This window comes from Balaenoptera acutorostrata, chromosome 11 (genome assembly GCF_949987535.1).
Source record: "Balaenoptera acutorostrata chromosome 11, mBalAcu1.1, whole genome shotgun sequence".
NCBI lineage: Eukaryota > Metazoa > Chordata > Mammalia > Artiodactyla > Balaenopteridae > Balaenoptera > Balaenoptera acutorostrata.
In genome coordinates, this window is record NC_080074.1 from 68,812,933 (window position 1) to 68,830,803 (window position 17,871).

The following is a 17,871-nucleotide window of genomic DNA, read 5'->3' on the forward strand; positions in this document are numbered from 1 at the left end:
TATGAGAAAATGCTTACAAGATTTTAAGCGCCTCCCTTCCCATCCCCAAGGAGGTATGATTAAATAGCTACAATGTTATAATCTGAATGGGATCGGAAATTTTCAACATTCTTGACTCAATGTTTATACAAAGGCATCACTGCTGACAAACTAATTTAATCTGAGGTAATCTCTTTGTTTTCAGTTTAGAGGAAAGGGAGAATTGTTCCTAGAGTGCTGTTTACATTACAGATATTAGTACATTCTTTCCATTGATATTGGCAGTGATTGCTGTAGTTCAAATGTCTGTAAGAATATGGGACATGTAAAGGAAAATCTTTGCTCAAATACAACTGATAAAACTAAAATAATAAATCTTCCTGTATAAAGCTCTCCCAAATTTACGTAACAAAAATGCGAATGGATAGGGTGCTTGGCTTCCTTTGATCAAAATGATTGAATTGGATTAAATGATCACTAAAATCCTTGCTAGCTCTACAATTCTACAATTCTATTAATTTCAATGAGTTGTCATGTGCCAATTTTGCCTTTCATAATTTTTCTACTAAAGATATTGCAAATAAATTTAAAATTAAAAAATTTTAATTTAGAAACTAATTAATATTTTAATTTTAATTTTAAAGTGTAAGAGAAGATGAACAAAAAGTCCTTAGTAATCTACGCTACAATTCTGCAGAACTGACTGTATCCAAATCAATACCAAGGAAGAAAGAATAAAGATGGAAACAGAAAGATTAGGTATTTATGGCATGGAAAAGTATGAAAAACTATGCAAATAAAGAGACTATATTTTGATGCCAATGTTTACTAATTCTAAAATTCAAAGCAAAATCTATGAATACTTCTTTGGCCACTTAAAGTCACTGGGCAAAAGGCATCAGTATTCTTAAAGGAAAATTTGGTCCCATATTCTATCAATGTACAATATTCTATCATGACAATTATGAGTAGAATTGCACTATGAGTAAAATAAATGCCAATTTATTATATTACCTTTCAAAATACTGTATTAGAATACCTTTTCTTAATATCAACAATATAAGCATCTCTAGATAAAATACATTTATCCAAATACATTAATCTAAACCTATAAGAAGAGTAAGGCTGTATAATCAAAGATGTACACACAAATGTTTTAAACATTCTTATTAAAATTTCCTAAGGCTCTTAATCTACCACCATGTAATTCTACTTTGGTGTTTATTTACACACACACAAACAGACACACACATATATATTGACAGCTATGAAGCTTACTATATTTCCTTAATGGCATTTGAAAAGAATCATCAGTGAAGGATTTGTTTTATATATTGATGGTCATGTTAATCTTTAGAACACTGTCATAATGTTGCTATGGCTCCTTCTAGAAAAATAAAAAGCACCTTCAAATTCAAAATGCTGCCCTGAAACACTACCTCTTTTCAGTTTGAATTAGATATATTGTAGTCTGATGTTCCCCAGCAAGTCCTAGTTTTTTTTTCCTTTCATGAGTCCCCAATCCTGATTTTGTCAAACATGTTACATATGTTACATAACTGCTCAGATTCTCCTTAAAAAAAAAAAAAGACAGACATATGACAGCATATCAGAAAGGAGTTATTGTAACACCAGATTAAGAAATTGTCATTCCCTTAAAAATTGTGTAGCTCTATCAATGACTTTCATTACCTTCTGAAATACCAGAAATATCTTTTTTCTTGAAGTAAATCATGTTTAATTAGGGGAGGGGGACAAAAAAAAACACAACAGATCCAGAAAAAAATTTCATTTTAAACAAGATCTAATGTAGAAATGGGTCAGTTTGAGAAGCTGGAATAGATACCAAACTCTATTTAAGCTACAAGAATGGACAGTTCTGCTGTTGATGAAATATAGGAACAACACAGTTACAAAATGGTCTTAAAGGTCTTTAGTACAAGGGCTCATTCAATGTAGGAATACCCTCTATAACACCCTTGATTTAGATAATGGTCATTAGCTCTTTTTTAAAACAGGAAGCCTAACAAGTCACCCCATTTTATTTAATCAGCTTAAGCTGTTAGTAAGATCTTCTACATGGTGACTTAAAATGTTCCCTTTTAACAGTAGTTCTTGAGGTAATAACTTCTCATTAAAGATAAAGCTAGATTTGGTTTGCCCTCACCACTGCCACCACCCCTCCCAAGCTCCAATTATACAAAAGCATCAGATGAAAGCCTCTTCTAAAGGAGATCACAGATTCTAGGAGATTCTGTTTCCTCAGCTGACTGGGGAAGAAACAGAGTCAAATTCAACATGAAACAAACTGAAAATAGATAATGAAAAATTTAAATCAGTGATACTGGCACAAACGAGGGAGCTTAAAACTAAGGATTACCTAAGAGATTGGTATTAGTACCAATGAAGAATAATAAAGATCTAGATAATTGTATATTTTATAAAGAACATACCCTTGAAAAAGATGTATCTCCTCTTTTTCAGGCCAAATGTTGGTGATTAAAGAAAAGAGATGCTGACCTCTTCAGAGTTCTCTTCCTAAGCATCACCATCTCAACCCCCCGAGCCACAGACAACGGAACTCCCATCTATTCTGTCTCAAGAACCTCTTTATTAGACTCTCAACCTGATTATTTCCAACTTGAGTCCTGTTCTTTTTAGCTGCAGATTCCTCTATAACCATTACAAGAATGACATGAATGAAAAGAATCTTAAATCCCTGGTACCATGGCAGGAAAATAGTTGAATAGTAAGAAACATTTCTGAGAAATTCTGGTGCTGGGAATTCCAGGAATTGTAGAAAATCTAATAGATGCTATGAGTACTCCTTTAGCTTCCCTAATCCTAACAGGACCTTCCTCTCCTCATTTTAGTAACTATTCAGGTTAAACTAATCTTTAGACAAAGAAATAATTTTAAAACTTCACTTGAAAATACAGGTATATTTGTAACTCTAAATTCCTGCAACTAAAAATCTTATATGCAGGCTATGACAGAAAGGGCCCTCATACCAATTAGTTCAATTCAATTCATTGGATGATGTCTATTTTCCTAATTCAAAACTGTGGAACTATGCCTTGTTCATTTCCAGTGATATTTACCTGACACACTGTGTTGCTGGTAATTGTAGGAAGATGGAATTGCACCAATAGGAAGCTGTGGTTTGGGATTGCCTGGTGGTACCTCATCATCATCCTCCCCAAAATGATGAACTTTCTCGTACTTTTCTAGGTAACTGAAATAGAAAAACAGTACAGCAGAGATTTAAAATAGATTTACATCTTGTTTTTTAACTCCCACCACATATATCTGTTTTCCTTTTCTAGAGGCCCTAAATTTAAAATACTACTACTACTAATAATAATAACAAGATACCACAAACCTCATATTAGTGGGACAGTCACTTCAGCAGTAATACTGAAGACAAACTCACTGTGATGGTGCTAAAAGTGTTTTTAAATTTTCAGAAAAGACCACACCACTGCTCAAATAAAAATGTAAAAGTAAAGAATACCAAAGGACAACTACATGTAGATGAACAACAGTACATTTTATTTACTGATTAAAAATAATTATACATGGTCACCGTAAAAACCACGTGAAGGGGCTTCCCTGGTGGCACAGTGGTTGAGAATCCGCCTGCCAATGCAGGTGACACGGGTTCAAGCCCTGGTCCTGGAAGATCCCACATGCTGCAGAGCAACTAAGCCCATGCGCCACAACTACTGAGCCTGCACTCTAGAACCCGTGAGCCACAACTAGTGAGCCTGCATGCCGCAACTACTGAAGCCCGCGCACCTAGAGCCTGTGCTCCGCAACAAGAGAAGCCACCGCAATGAGAAGCTCGTGCGTTGCAACGAAGAGTAGCCCCCGCTCGCCACAACTAGAGAAAGCCCGTGTGCAGCAACGAAGACCCAACACAGCCAAAAATAAATAAATAAATTTATTTAAAAAAAAAAAAAAAACACGTGAAAATGAGAAGATTTCCTAGCCTCCACAACTCACTCATCACAGATAACCACAGGTTCATGTGCTTTCTGTATATTTTATGTGCATGTTTTTATCTAACAACATATTTTAGAGATCTGAGCATGTCAATACACACAGTACTATCTCAGTCTTTTTTTTTTTTTCTCTTAATGTTTATTTATTTGGCTGTGCTGGGTCTTAGTAGCGGCATGCAGGATCTGGTTCCCGACCAGGGATCGAACCCAGGCCCCCTGCATTGGGAGTGTGGAGTCTTAACCACTGGACCACCAGGGAAGTCCCTACATCAGTCTTTTTTAATGGCTGTATAATATATGGTCCTATTGATACATCATAATTTAACGAGATCTCTAGTGCTGTAACTAGCTATGTTCAGTTTTGCTTTTTGCTATTACAAGTCATGCAGCAATAAGATTAATCTCAGCACTTGTTTAAATATTTTTCTCTCGATAGACACTGGAAAAGGTATTATCAACTTTAAACAGCAATACGGCCAAATTCTCACCCAAAACTGATGTGCCCAATACATTTTGACCAATTTATAAGACAGTTGTGTATTCCCCACTGGATCACCATTACAGGGTATGGTCAATCTTCTTAATATTAACTAGAATTAAATTCCCAAATTTACAATAAGATTCCCAGAAGAAAGATTTTTAAATGGGGAAACAACTGATCAAATCCCTGTCAAACACAACAATGTAACTAATGAACTTGTTACTACACTTCATAAGAACTTAAGCTGATTAATACCAGAGTAAAGTTCTAAATGTGATCATTTTATAGATGAATCCTTCCATCATTCCTGACCCAGGCAGGTACTAAGTCCATTAGTCACTATTTTAAAAGTCCTGCAGAGGGAGGGCCTAAAGATGGTGGAGGCGTAAGACGTGGAGATCACCTTCCTCCCCACAAATACATCAAAAATACATCTACATGTGGAACAGCTCCTATAGAACACCTACTGAACGCTGGCAGAAGACCTCAGACTTCCCAAAAGTTAAGAAAATCCCCACGTACCTGGGTAGTGCAAAAGAAAAAAGAAAAAAACAGAGACAAAAGAATAGGGACAGACCTGCACCTCAGGAGCTGTGAAGGAGGAAAAGTTTCCACACACTAGGAAGCCCCTTCACTGGTGGAGACAGGGGGGTGAGGGGGAGGGAAGCTTTGGAGCCATGGAGGAGAGCACAGCAACGGGGTGCAGAGGGCAAAGCGGAGAGATTCCTGCACAGAGGATCCATGATGGCCAGCATTCACCGGCCCGAGAGGCTTGTCTGCTCCCCCGCCGGGGCAGGTGGAGGCTGGGAGCTGAGGCTCCGGCTTCAGAGGTCAGACCCCAGGGAGAGGACTGGGGTTGGCTGCGTGAACAGAGCCTGAAGGGGGCTAGTGCACCACATCTAGCAGGGAGGGAGTCCAGGAAAAAGTCTGGAACTGCCTAAGAGTCAAGAGACAATTGTTTCGCTGTGCGCGAGGAGAGGGGATTCACAGCACTGCCTAAAACGAGCTCCGGAGACGGCACGAGTTGTGGCTATCAGCGCGGACACCAGAGAAGGGCATGAGACACTAAAGCTGCTGCTGCAGCCACCAAGAAGCCTGTGTGCAAGCACAGGTCACTATCCACACCTCCCCTCATGGGAACCTGTGCAGCCCGCCACTGCCAGGGTCCCGTGATCCAGGGATAACTTCCCCGGGAGAACATACGGCGCGCCTCAGGCTGTTGCAACGTCATGCTGGCCTCTGCCACAGCAGGCACGCCCCGCATTCCGTACCCCTCCCTCCCCCCCCCCCCCCCCCGGCCTGAGTGAGCCAGAGCCCCCTAATCAGCTGCTACTTTAACCCCGCCCTGTCGGAGCGAAGAACAAACGCCCTCAGGCGACCTACACACAGAGGTGGGGCCAAATCCAAAGCTGAACCCCGGGAGCTGTGCGAACAAAGAAGAGAAAGGGAAATCTCTCCCAGCAGCCTCAGGAGCAGCAGATTAAATCTCCACAATCAACTTTATGTACCCTGCATCTGTGGAATACCTGAATAGACAATGAATCATCCCAAAATTGAGACAGTGGACTTTGGGAGCAACTGTAGACTGGGAGTTTGCTTTCTGCATCTAATTTGTTTCTGGTTTTATCTTTATCTTAGTTTAGTATTTAGAGCTTATTATCACTGGTAGATTCGTTTATTGATTTGGTTGCTCTCTTCTTTCTTTTTCTTTTATTTTTTATTCCTTTTTAATTTTTTATTTTTAATAATATTTTTTAATTTTTATTTTAATTACTTTATTTTCTTTCTTTCTTTCTTTCTTTTTTTTCTCCCTTTTCTTCCAAGCCGTGTTGCTGACATGGTCTCGGTGCTCCGGCCGGGTATCAGGCCCAAGCCTCCGAGGTGGAAGAGCTGAGTTCAGGACACTGGACCACCAGAGACCTCCCGGCCCCACGTAATATCAAACGGCAAAAGATCTTCCAGAGATCTCCATCTCAACACTAAGAACCAGCTCCACTCAACGGCCAGCAAGCTATAGTGCTGGACACCCCATACCAAACAACTAGCAAGACAGGAACACAACCCCACCCATTAGCAGAGAGGCTGCCTAAAATCATAATAAGTTCACAGACACTGCAAAACACACCACCGGACGTGGTCCTGCCCACCAGAAAGACAAGATGCAGCCTCATCCACCGGAACACAGGCACCAGTCCCCTCCACCAGGAAGCCTACACAACCCACTGAACCAACCTTAGCCACTGGGGGAAGACACCAAAAACAACGGGAACTATGAACCTGCAGCCGGCGAAAAGGAGACCCCAAACACAGTAAGTTAAGCAAAATGAGAAGACAGAGAAACACACAGCAGATGAAGGAGCAAGGTAAAACCCACCAGACCAAACAAATGAAGAGGAAATAGGCAGTCTACCTGAAAAAGATTTCAGAGTAATGATAGTAAAGATGATCCAAAATCTTGGAAACAGAATGGAGAAAATACAAGAAACGTTTAACAAGGACCTAGAAGAACTAAAGAGTGAACTAAACAATGATGAACAACACAATAAATGAAATTAAAAACTCACTAGAGGGAATCAATAGCAGAATAACTGAGGCAGAAGAACAGATAAGTGACCTGGAAGATAAAACGGTGGAAATAACTACCAAAGAGAAGAATAAAGAAAAAAGAATGAAAAGAATTGAGGACAGTCTTAGAGACCCCTGGAACGACATTAAATACACCAACATTTGAATTATACGGGTCCCAGAAGAAGAAGAGAAAAAGAAAGGGACTGAGAAAATATTTGAAGAGATTATAGTTGAAAACTTCCCTAATATGGGAAAGGAAATAGTCAATCAAGTCCAGGAAGGGCAGAGTCCCATACAGGATAAATCCAAGGAGAAACATGCCAAGACACATATTAATCAAACTATCAAAAATTAAACACAAAGAACAAATATTAAGAGCAGCAAGGAAAAAGCAACAAATAACATACAAGGGAATCCCCATAAGGTTACAGCTGATTTCTCAGCAGAAACTCTGCAAGCCAGAAGGGTGTGGCAGGACATATTTAAAATGATGAAAGAGAAAAACCTACAACCAAGATTACTCTACCCAGCAAGGATCTCATTCAGATTCGACAGAGGAATTAAAACCTTTACAGAAAGGAAAAGCTAAGAGAATTCAGCACCACCAAACCAGCTTTACAACAAATGCTAAAGGAACTTCTCTAGGCAGGAAACACAAGAGAAGGAAAAGACCTACAAAAACAAACCCAAAACAATTCAGAAAATGGTAATAAGAACATACATATCAATAACTACCTTAATGTAAATGGATTAAATACTCCCACCAAAAGACATAGTCTGGCTGAATGGATACAAAAACAAGACCCGTATATATGCTGTCTACAAGAGACCCACTTCAGACCTAGGGACACATACGGACTGAAAGTGAGGCGATGGAAAAAGATATTCCATGCAAATGGAAATCAAAAGAAAGCTGGAGTAGCAGTTCTCATATTAGACAAAATAGACTTTAAAACAAACACTACTACAAGAGACAAAGAAGGACACTACATAATGATCAAGGGATCAATCCAAGAAGAAGATGTAACAATGGTAAATATTTATGCACCCAACATAGGAGCACCTCAATACCTAAGTCAAATGCTAACAGCCATAAAGGGGGAAATCGACAGTAACACAATCATACTAGGGGACTTTAACACCCCACTTTCACCAATGGACAGATCACCCAAAGTGAAAATAAATAAGGAAACACAAGCTTTAAATGAAACATTAAACAAGATGGACTTAACTGATATTAATAGGACACTCCATCCAAAAACAACAGAATATACTTTCTTCTCAAGTGCTGATGGAACATTTTCCAGGAAAGATCATATCTTGGATCACAAATCAAGTCTTGGTAAATTTAAGAAAATTGATATCATATCAAGTATCTGTTCTGACCACAATGCTATGAGACTAGATAGCAATTACAGGAAAATATCTGTGAAAAATACAAACACATGGTGGCTAAACAATACACTACTAAATAACCAAGAGATCACTGAAGAAATCAAAGAGAAAATCAAAAAATACCTAGAAACAAATGACAATGAAAACATGACAACCGAAAACCTATGGGATGCAGCAAAAGAAGTTCTAAGAGGGAAATTTATAACAATACAATCCTACCTCAAAAAACAAAAAACATCTCAAATAAACAAACAACCTTACACCTAAAGCAATTACAGAAAGAAGAACCAAAAAACCCCGAAGTTAGCAGAAGGAAAGAATCATAAAGATGAGATTGGAAAAAGAAATGAAGGAAACGACAGCAAAGATCAATAAAACTAAAAGCTGGTTTTTTGAGAGGATAAACAAAATTGATAAACCATGGGCCAGACTCATCAAGAAAAAAAGGGAGAAGACTCAAATCAATAGAATTAAAAATGAAAAAGGAGAAGTAACAACTGACACTGCAGAAACACAACGGATCATAAGAGATTACTACAAGCAACTATATGCCAATAAAATGGACAACCTGGAAGAAATGGACAAATTCTTAGAAAAGCAAAACCTTCCGAGACTGAACCAGGAAGAAATAGAAAATATAAACAGACCAATCACAAGCACTGAAATTGAAACTGTGATTAAAAATCTTCCAACAAACAAAAGCCCACGACGACCAGATGGCTTCACAGGTGAATTCTATCAAACATTTAGAGAATAGCTAACAGCTATCCTTCTCAAACTCTTCCAAAATATAGCAGAGGGAGGAACACTCTCAAACTCATTCTATGAGGTCACCATCACCCTGATACCAAAACCAGACAAAGATGTCACAAAAAAAGAAAACTACAGGCCAATATCACTGATGAACACAGATTCAAAAATCCTCAACAAAATACTAGCAAACAGAATCCAACAGCACATTAAAAGGATTATACACCATCATCAACTGGGGTTTATCCCAGGAATGCAAGGATTCTTCAAACTATGCAACTCAATCAATGTGATAACCCATCATAACAAATTGAAGGAGAAAAACCATATGATCATCTCAATAGATGCAGAAAAAGCCTTTGACAAAATTCAACACCCATTTATGATAAAAACCCTCCAGAAAGTAGGCATAGAGGGTACTTACCTCAACATAATAAAGGCCATATATGACAAACCCAGAGCCAACATCATTCTCAATGGTGAAAAACTGAAACCGTTTCCACTAAGATCAGGGACAAGACAAGGTTGCTCACTGTCACCACTATTAATCAACATTGTTTTGGAAGTTTTTGCCACAGCAATCAGAGAAGAAAAAGAAATAAAAGGAATCCTAACTGGAAAAGAAAAAGTAAAACTGTCACTGTTTGTAGATGACATGATACTATACATAGAGAATCCTAAAGATGCTACCAGAAAACTACTAGAGCTAATCAATGAATTTGAAAAGTAGCAGGATACAAAATTAATGCACAGAAATCTCTTGCATTCCTATACACTAATGATGAAAAATCTGAAAGAGAAATTAAGCTGGTGCAACATTTACCGGTGCAACAAAAAGAATAAAATACCTAGGAATAAATCTACCTAAGGAGACAAAAGACCTGTATGCAGAAAACTATAAGACACTGATGACAGAAATTAAAGATGATACAAACAGATGGAGAGATATACCCTGTTCCTGGATCAGAAGAGTCAATATTGTGAAAATGAGTATACTACTCAAAGCAATCTGCAGATTCAATGCAATCTCTATCAAACTACCAATGGCATTTTTCACAGAAGTAGGACAAAAAATTTCACAATCCGTATGGAAACACAACGGACCCCAAATAGCCAAAGCAATCTTGAGAAAGAAAAACGGAGCTGGAGGCATCAGGTTCCTGGACTTCAGACTATACTACAAAGCTACAGTAATCAAGACAGCATGATACTGGCGCAAAAAGAGAAATATAGATCAATGGAACAGGATAGAAAGCCCATAGATAAGCCCATGCACATATGGTCACCTTATCTTTGATAAAGGAGCCACGAATATACAATGGAGAAAAGACAGCCTCTTCAATAAGTGGTGCTGGACAGCTACATGGAAAAGAATGAAATAAGAACACTCCCTAACGCCATACACAAAAATAAACTCAAAATGGATTAAAGACCTAAATGTAAGGCCAGACACTATCAAACTCTTAGAGGAAAACATAGGCAGAACACTCTGTGACATCAATCACTGCAAGATCCTCTTTGACCCACCTCCTAGAGAAATGAGAATAAAAACAAAAGTAAACAAATGGGACCTAATGGGACTTAAAATCCTTTAAGTCCCTAAATGGGACTTAAAAGCTTTTGCACAGCAAAGGAAACCACAAAGAAGACGAAAAGACAACCTTCAGAATGGGAGAAAATATTTGCAAATGAAACAACTGACAAAGGATTAATCTCCAAAATATGTAAGCAGCTCAATATCAAAAAATCAAACAACCCAATCCAAAAATGGGCAGAAGACCTAAATAGACATTTCTCCAAAGAAGATATACAGATTGCCAACAAACACATGAAAGGATGCTCAACATCACTAATCATTAGAGAATTGCAAATCAAAACCACAATGAAGTATCACCTCACACCGGTCAGAATGGCAATCATCAAAATATCTACAAACAATAAATGCTGGAGAGGGTGTGGAGAAAAGGGAACCCTCTTGCGCTGCTGGTGGGAATCTCAATTGATACAGCCACTATGGAGAACAGTATGGAGGTTCCTTAAAAAACTAAAAGTAGAACTACCATATGACCCAGCAATCCCACTACTGGGCATATACCCTGAGAAAACCACAATTCAAAAAGAGTCATGTACCACAGTGTTCACTGCAGCTCTATTTAGAATAGTCAGGACATGGAAGCAACCTAAGTGTCCATCAACAGATGAATGGATAAAGAAGATGTGGCACATATATACAATGGAATATTACTCAGTCATAAAAAGAAACGAGATTGAGTTATTTGTAGTGAGGTGGATGGACCTAGAGTCTGTCATACAAAGTAAAGTAAGTCAGAAAGAGAAAAACAAATACCGTATGTTAACACACATATATGGAATCTAAAAAAAAAGGTTCTGAAGAACCTAGGGGTCAGACAGGATTAAAGACATCAACGTAGAGAATGGACTTGAGGACACAGGGAGGGGGAAGGGTAAGCTGGGACAAAGTGAAAGAGTGGCATGGATATATATACACTACTAAATGTAAAATCGCTAGCTAGCGGGAAGCAGCTGCATAGCACATGGAGATCAGCTAGGTGCTCTGTGTCTACCTAGGGAGGGTGGGAGGGAGACACAAGACGGAGGAGATATGGGGATATATGTACACATATAGCTGATTCACTTTGTTATACAGCAGAAACTAACACACCATTGTAAAGCAATTACACTCCAATAAAGATATTAAAAAAAAAAAAGTCCTGCAGCTACCCACCCCTTTGCTTTTATAGTTACAGACAGCTGAGATGAGGGAGGAGTGTATCAATGAACGTATATGGTGATCTCAGAAGTATTATTTTCTTTTTAGTACCAAACCTTAACTTTCAAGGTGGGATGAACGAAAGTTATACATTTACAAACAGAAAAACTAATGACATGGGAAGTCATCACCATGCCTCATTTTCCCCTTTCAGCTTTACAAGGCACAATAATTCACATCTTTGAGACCAGAAAGGAATTAAACTGTCCCTTTCCATTCCTTCTAAGTTCTCCATATAAGCTCAATTTGAGCAAGGAACTCTTTCTTAGCTGGCAGCTTGATAGGTAATGAATCCAACACTTTTCTCTACTGTTGGAGATACAAAAGCAGAGACATATGCCCAGATATAACCCTTGAGCATTAAGGACAGCATGCAGCTGCATACATTTCACCCTGACCCAGCAGATAGAATTTACAGTCTAAAAACATAAAACAAAACAAAACAACATGATTAAAAAGAGACAGTCTCTCTCCATTATAGACTCACGATGGACTTAAATGGGTAATAAATCAAGGCTATTCTTTTTGGATTTCTAATGCAGATATCATAAAAAGAAGAGTATATATAAATTTGGACATAAATAGTTGCTCAAAAATTGTGACATTCTCTGCAAATGAGGGATTATCTACATCACATGAAATAACTCAGGCAACAGTACTAATAGAGATATTTTAGAGAGTATGGTCTTTCAGAATTGAACTCACTGTGGAACCGTTAAAAACAAGCTAAAGATAATTAATTCTTATTAAATAATTTTTATTTAAATATAATCAAAATAACAATGATGTAGAACTTTATAATCAAAACCTTACACTAATAACATGTTTAAGATGCTCTTTATAAATTTGGTACACATAACTGAGCACAGTAGATTTAAAATTCGTGTTTTTTATTACAGCTGGGGGAGAAGACAATACTCCTAGTAAAGAAAGACCATAAATATTATCTTTTCCCTCCCGGAGCACCCAAAATGGAGCATAAGCAAAATGGAGTGACTGACAACACCACAAGTACCAGATACTCATAGTAAATAGTATATATTATATACATAAAGCCCTTCATAATTCAAATTTTCCTAAGATTTTTTAAATATACGACTTCTGGTCCCATGGCACATTCTAACCCTATTCCTCCAAACAGATTCTTTACATAATTCCAATCCCCAGAAATTTATGGTTTAGGCAAATTGTTACAATTTTTGAAATTTTTATTTCCCTGGCTTGAGGGTCAGTGCTTGTTCTCATTCATGATTAAATATTTCCAACTGAGACTCAACCTTTCTTAGTTCAGCTGAGGTACTGGCACCCAGTTCTGATCTCTTGTCCCCCTCAATAAATAAGCACAAAGCCCTTTTTTTGGTTTTTCAAAGAGCTATACTTCTAAAAACTAAAAGGTATTAATACACAAGAGAAAGGAGCTAAAATACAAAGTTATGTTTCAAAGTCTAGGTCTTCAGATTTAATTCTCTATCATAACCCTGAGCTTACACACTGACAGATACACGGTGTTCACTTATTAAATTACAAATGCTAGACTACACATTTCTTTCTTCTCAAAGCCAATTACATTGCTATGAATAGTTACTATATTAATCAAACAGGTATTGACAGAGCTCTTTCAGTAATCTGTCTAGTAAACGACAGATTTAACTCACGACTGGTAAAATACTGGAATCCAGATGGCAGTCACTCCCTCATCGGCAACACAGAAAACTAGGTTCCTTAGTTCAACATTAGGTACAGAATCAGGTGGCATGAGTTTTATCTTCTTTTTTTTCAACTTGGCACTAATTTATTTTGTGGTGGATTCTATGCCATAGGTTGACAGATTTAGAAGACAAAAGCAAATATGAACACTTAGCATATAATATTGGAATTATTTTAAATGGCACTATTCAATTAAAAAGCTTAATACATGTGACCAATAAAATGAGATGAAAAGAGTCCATTCAAAATAGCATCAAATAATATAGGCAGTTTTGCTATGAATGTGGAAAATTTTAACCTCTTGCAGTATCTGACAGATTAAGCACACAAAACATAAATTAGTTTATAGAAGATTTAAATATAATCACCAATAAGACTGATTTATTAGAAATACAATGATTTCCTTTTCAAATCTCCATAGAAATTAAAAAACTGATTATATATCAATTCACACAGAAAACCAAAATAAATTTAAGATTAAATATTGTATAAGGTATATTCCCTAACTGCAATCAATTCAAAGACATTATTTTTCTAAAAAAGAAATTAAACCCTTGGAAAATTAAAAATAATTTTATGTAAAAGTAGAGAAACTAGTACAACAGTAACCCATCAGCAGATATCAAAATTCATGGTCAATCTTGTTTCATCTATAGCACAATTAACTATATTCACAACACTTTTAAAGCAATTCCCAAGTATCTCATAACTTTATTTGTAAATATTTTGGTAGAATTCTTAGAAATTAAAAATATGTATATGGGGCTTCCCTGGTGGCGCAGTGGTTGGGAATCTGCCTGCTAATGCAGGGGACACGGGTTCGAGCCCTGGTCTGGGAAGATCCCACATGCCACGGAGCAGCTGGGCCCGTGAGCCACAATTGCTGAGCCTGCGCGTCTGGAGCCTGTGCCCCGCGACGGGAGGGGCCGCGATAGAGAAAGGCCCGCGCACCGCGATGAAGAGCGGTCCCCGCACCGCGATGAAGAGTGGCCCCCGCTTGCCGCAACTGGAGAAAGCCCTCGCACGAACCGAAGACCCAACACAGCCAGAAATAAATAAATAAATAAATAAGAAAATCCTTTAAAAAAAAAATATGTATAAAAACTTTTTGAAATGTTTTAAGAAAAGATGGCAGTTCAAGGAACGCATATTCATCTCATCCCTTAAATCCAATTGCAATGAACTTTGAAGAGTAAAAATAGAGGGATACTGCATAATTTCTAAGTTAGAAAACTTTCAGAAATTCTGGTTCATTAAAAGCAACTTCAAGGATTTACAAGACTAACCTGCAAAACAATTCTTGAGAGAGTAACATGGTCTAGTGGAAAACAGAGGAGATCTTAAGCCAAAACACATAAAAAGGCAAATTCAATTTGGATTTCCTTTAGCCACTAAGGATCAACAAAATATGAGGGTGTGTCTGATAACAGGATCCAGAGAGTGACAATTATTTAAGAAAAAAAAAAAGTGTAGAAAGTTGGGTTGAACTCAGTGGTTGTTGAAAGAAGCAAAGTCCTTTAAACTTCACCTTATAGCTTATTTGTCAAAATGAACTCAAAGACCCAGGGGTGTGGGCACCTATCAGAAGCACCAGCATGGAAAGACTGGTATCATCAGGTAATGGGACCTCTATGGACATGGTGTACAAGAAATTTCAAGATGAAACACCCCAGCACAAAATCAAATATGGTGACATACAAACAAGAAAGGTAATGACATTTCTTTGCCCAGGATTATCCCCGCAAAGAGGGGCATGAAAAAGTAGATTTGACGATGTAGAAGATCACCTCTGTAATGCAGAGGGCATGCTTGAGAAACGGCTCCTCACAGAGGGGAAAAGAATGAAAACAATGGGGTGGACAAAAATGAGACATGTATGATAAACAGGAGGTCAAACAAAGGGGCAAAAAAAAAGAAGTGGCCCTGAAGGAAAGACCAGAATAAATGGAACAGAAGCAGTATCATTGAGATAACAGAAGAATTTCTTTAGCTAAAATGCTTAATGGGTACATTAAAAAGGTTCCTGGAGTGTCAGGGTACAAGGACCACCAGGCAAAAATTAATGAAAAGAGAAAAACACTCAGACATATCCTGATGAAATATGCAAACTTCAAGGATAAAGACAATTCCTAGAAATACCCAGAACCACCCCTACTCCTGAAAAGCTACACAGAACAGTTGGGCTAGGCTCTGACTTCTCTTCAAAATTAATTGTCAAAGATAATAAATAAGTATCAGAGCTTTGAGGAAAAAAAGTTATTTCACAAAAACTCTCCACCCAATCACATTGCTCAACTAAGACAAAAGAAATTCATTATCAGGTATGTAAAGACTCAGTAAGTACTCTACTTGATGAATCAAAATTAAGGAATGTTTAAATAGCAATACAGATGATTAATGATGTGCACAGAAACTATTTAAACTCAGATATTAGTCTCAATTGTAACTATCATATTACAAAAGAGAATGCACAATGGTAATTACAAAATAACATGTAAATGTAAAACTAATTTAAAAAATGTAAAACTATTAAAATAATTTGAAAATGATACTCCTGATATGCAGTTCAAGAACTTTTCCACAAAAATGAAAAATAAAAAGGAAGTAGTAGTAAGAAGAATTAAAACTGCATTCTGTGTGTTACTTACACAGGAAGAGTGATCAAAATGGGTTTATTCTCATAGTTAATATTAAGGGAAATATGTTCTTGGGAGTGTTTCTAAGCTTTTTACAAGTGTTTAACAACAAAGTCAGGATCATTACTTTCCAAATCACTAGAGGGAAACAAAAACATTAATGTATGTAATATGCAGAGAAAAGAAGAGAAAGAATACCCTGTGATATAGCAATTATACTCTTAGGCATACACCCTAGAAAAAACTGGAAACAACTCAAATATTCACAAATGATAGTATGAATAAAAATACTGTGGCATATTCATACAATGAAATAGTATATAGTAATGAAAATTAATTAACTAACATAGATCAATACAAATGGCCAACAACAAAATGTTAAATCAGTTCAGAATACATTATGACTCCTTTTATAGGCAGATCATAAGCAAAAAATTAAATATATTTTAAGCAATAGATAAGTATGAGGTAAAACCACAAAGAAAAGCCAGATGATAATTATCACATAGAAAATAAGCTAGGATTTATCCCTCAGAAGAGAAATGCACACACAGGGGGCTTCAAAGGTATTAGTAGAGTTTTATTTGTTTTATTTTGTCTTGTTTTGATGTGGATAAACTTGCAGGTATTAAGCTTTTTTGTGTGTGTATGATAAAATTTAAAACTAAAAAAAAATTTAGAACATCGGAAAAAAAGCAGTGAGTAATTTCAAACTTAAAAAAATATATATTTCCACTGCTATGTAAAATGTTTCCAATTACAGAAAAGGATTAGCATCTCCCTGAAAACTAATCTAGTAAAACTCTTGACAAAACTTCATAAAAATTACAGTTAAAAAAGGACTATATATATAAATACTAGAAAAAAACAATCTATTAATATTTATTAAATACACACACATACTCAAGACTGAAGATTTTATTGCAGAAATCCAATGATACTTCAAGATTTAAAATTTTATAACATTAAACTCACCTGTAGACCAAAGAGAAAAATATTATCTAAACAAAGGATGCCAAAGGTTATTTAATAAAATGATGCATCCATGCTTCATTGAAAATAAATTTAGTTAATGAAGAATCCTAGAATATTCCTCCTTTTGATCTCTCGTATGGTCCCTTTGTTATGCCATACACATCGAATAATTCCCAGTCTACTCCTTTACCAGTATAGGCTTACTCAGAACATTGCACCTTAACTTGATCCAGAGTTCTTGCTTCTGTAGAAAAGTACCCTTCAAAGTGGGGCACACACACAAGATACTCCAATAGGAAGAAACACTTAATGTATGGGTTGACACTGCCTCCTCCCTCCTTCACTCCGTTTATCTGGCAGTCCATATGTTACTCATCCCATGTGAGACAACATGGAGGGGCTAACAGTGGAATCCTCATTCATTCATTAACTTCTGACCAGTGGAAACTTCATCATTCAGTAGATTCCATGTACTATGTCTGTGCATGTCTAGGTTAACTGGACATTTAATTTAAAATTTATGTAAAAGATTTTATCTAATTTTAACTAAACCACCTCTCACAAAAATAAGATTAAAAGATCCCT

At 36.9% G+C, this 17,871-nt stretch overlaps 1 protein-coding gene across 1 annotated transcript in view; it reads right to left on the reverse strand.

Moving 5' to 3' along the window:
- The window catches only part of ARID2 (AT-rich interaction domain 2), a 175,000-nt gene that overhangs the window by 76,236 nt on the left and 80,893 nt on the right, over positions 1–17,871 (reverse strand). The window contains exon 4 of the mRNA XM_007179224.2: positions 3,081–3,214. Within this exon, the coding sequence (XP_007179286.2) occupies positions 3,081–3,214 (134 nt within the window). The remainder of the gene's footprint in view (positions 1–3,080; positions 3,215–17,871) is intronic.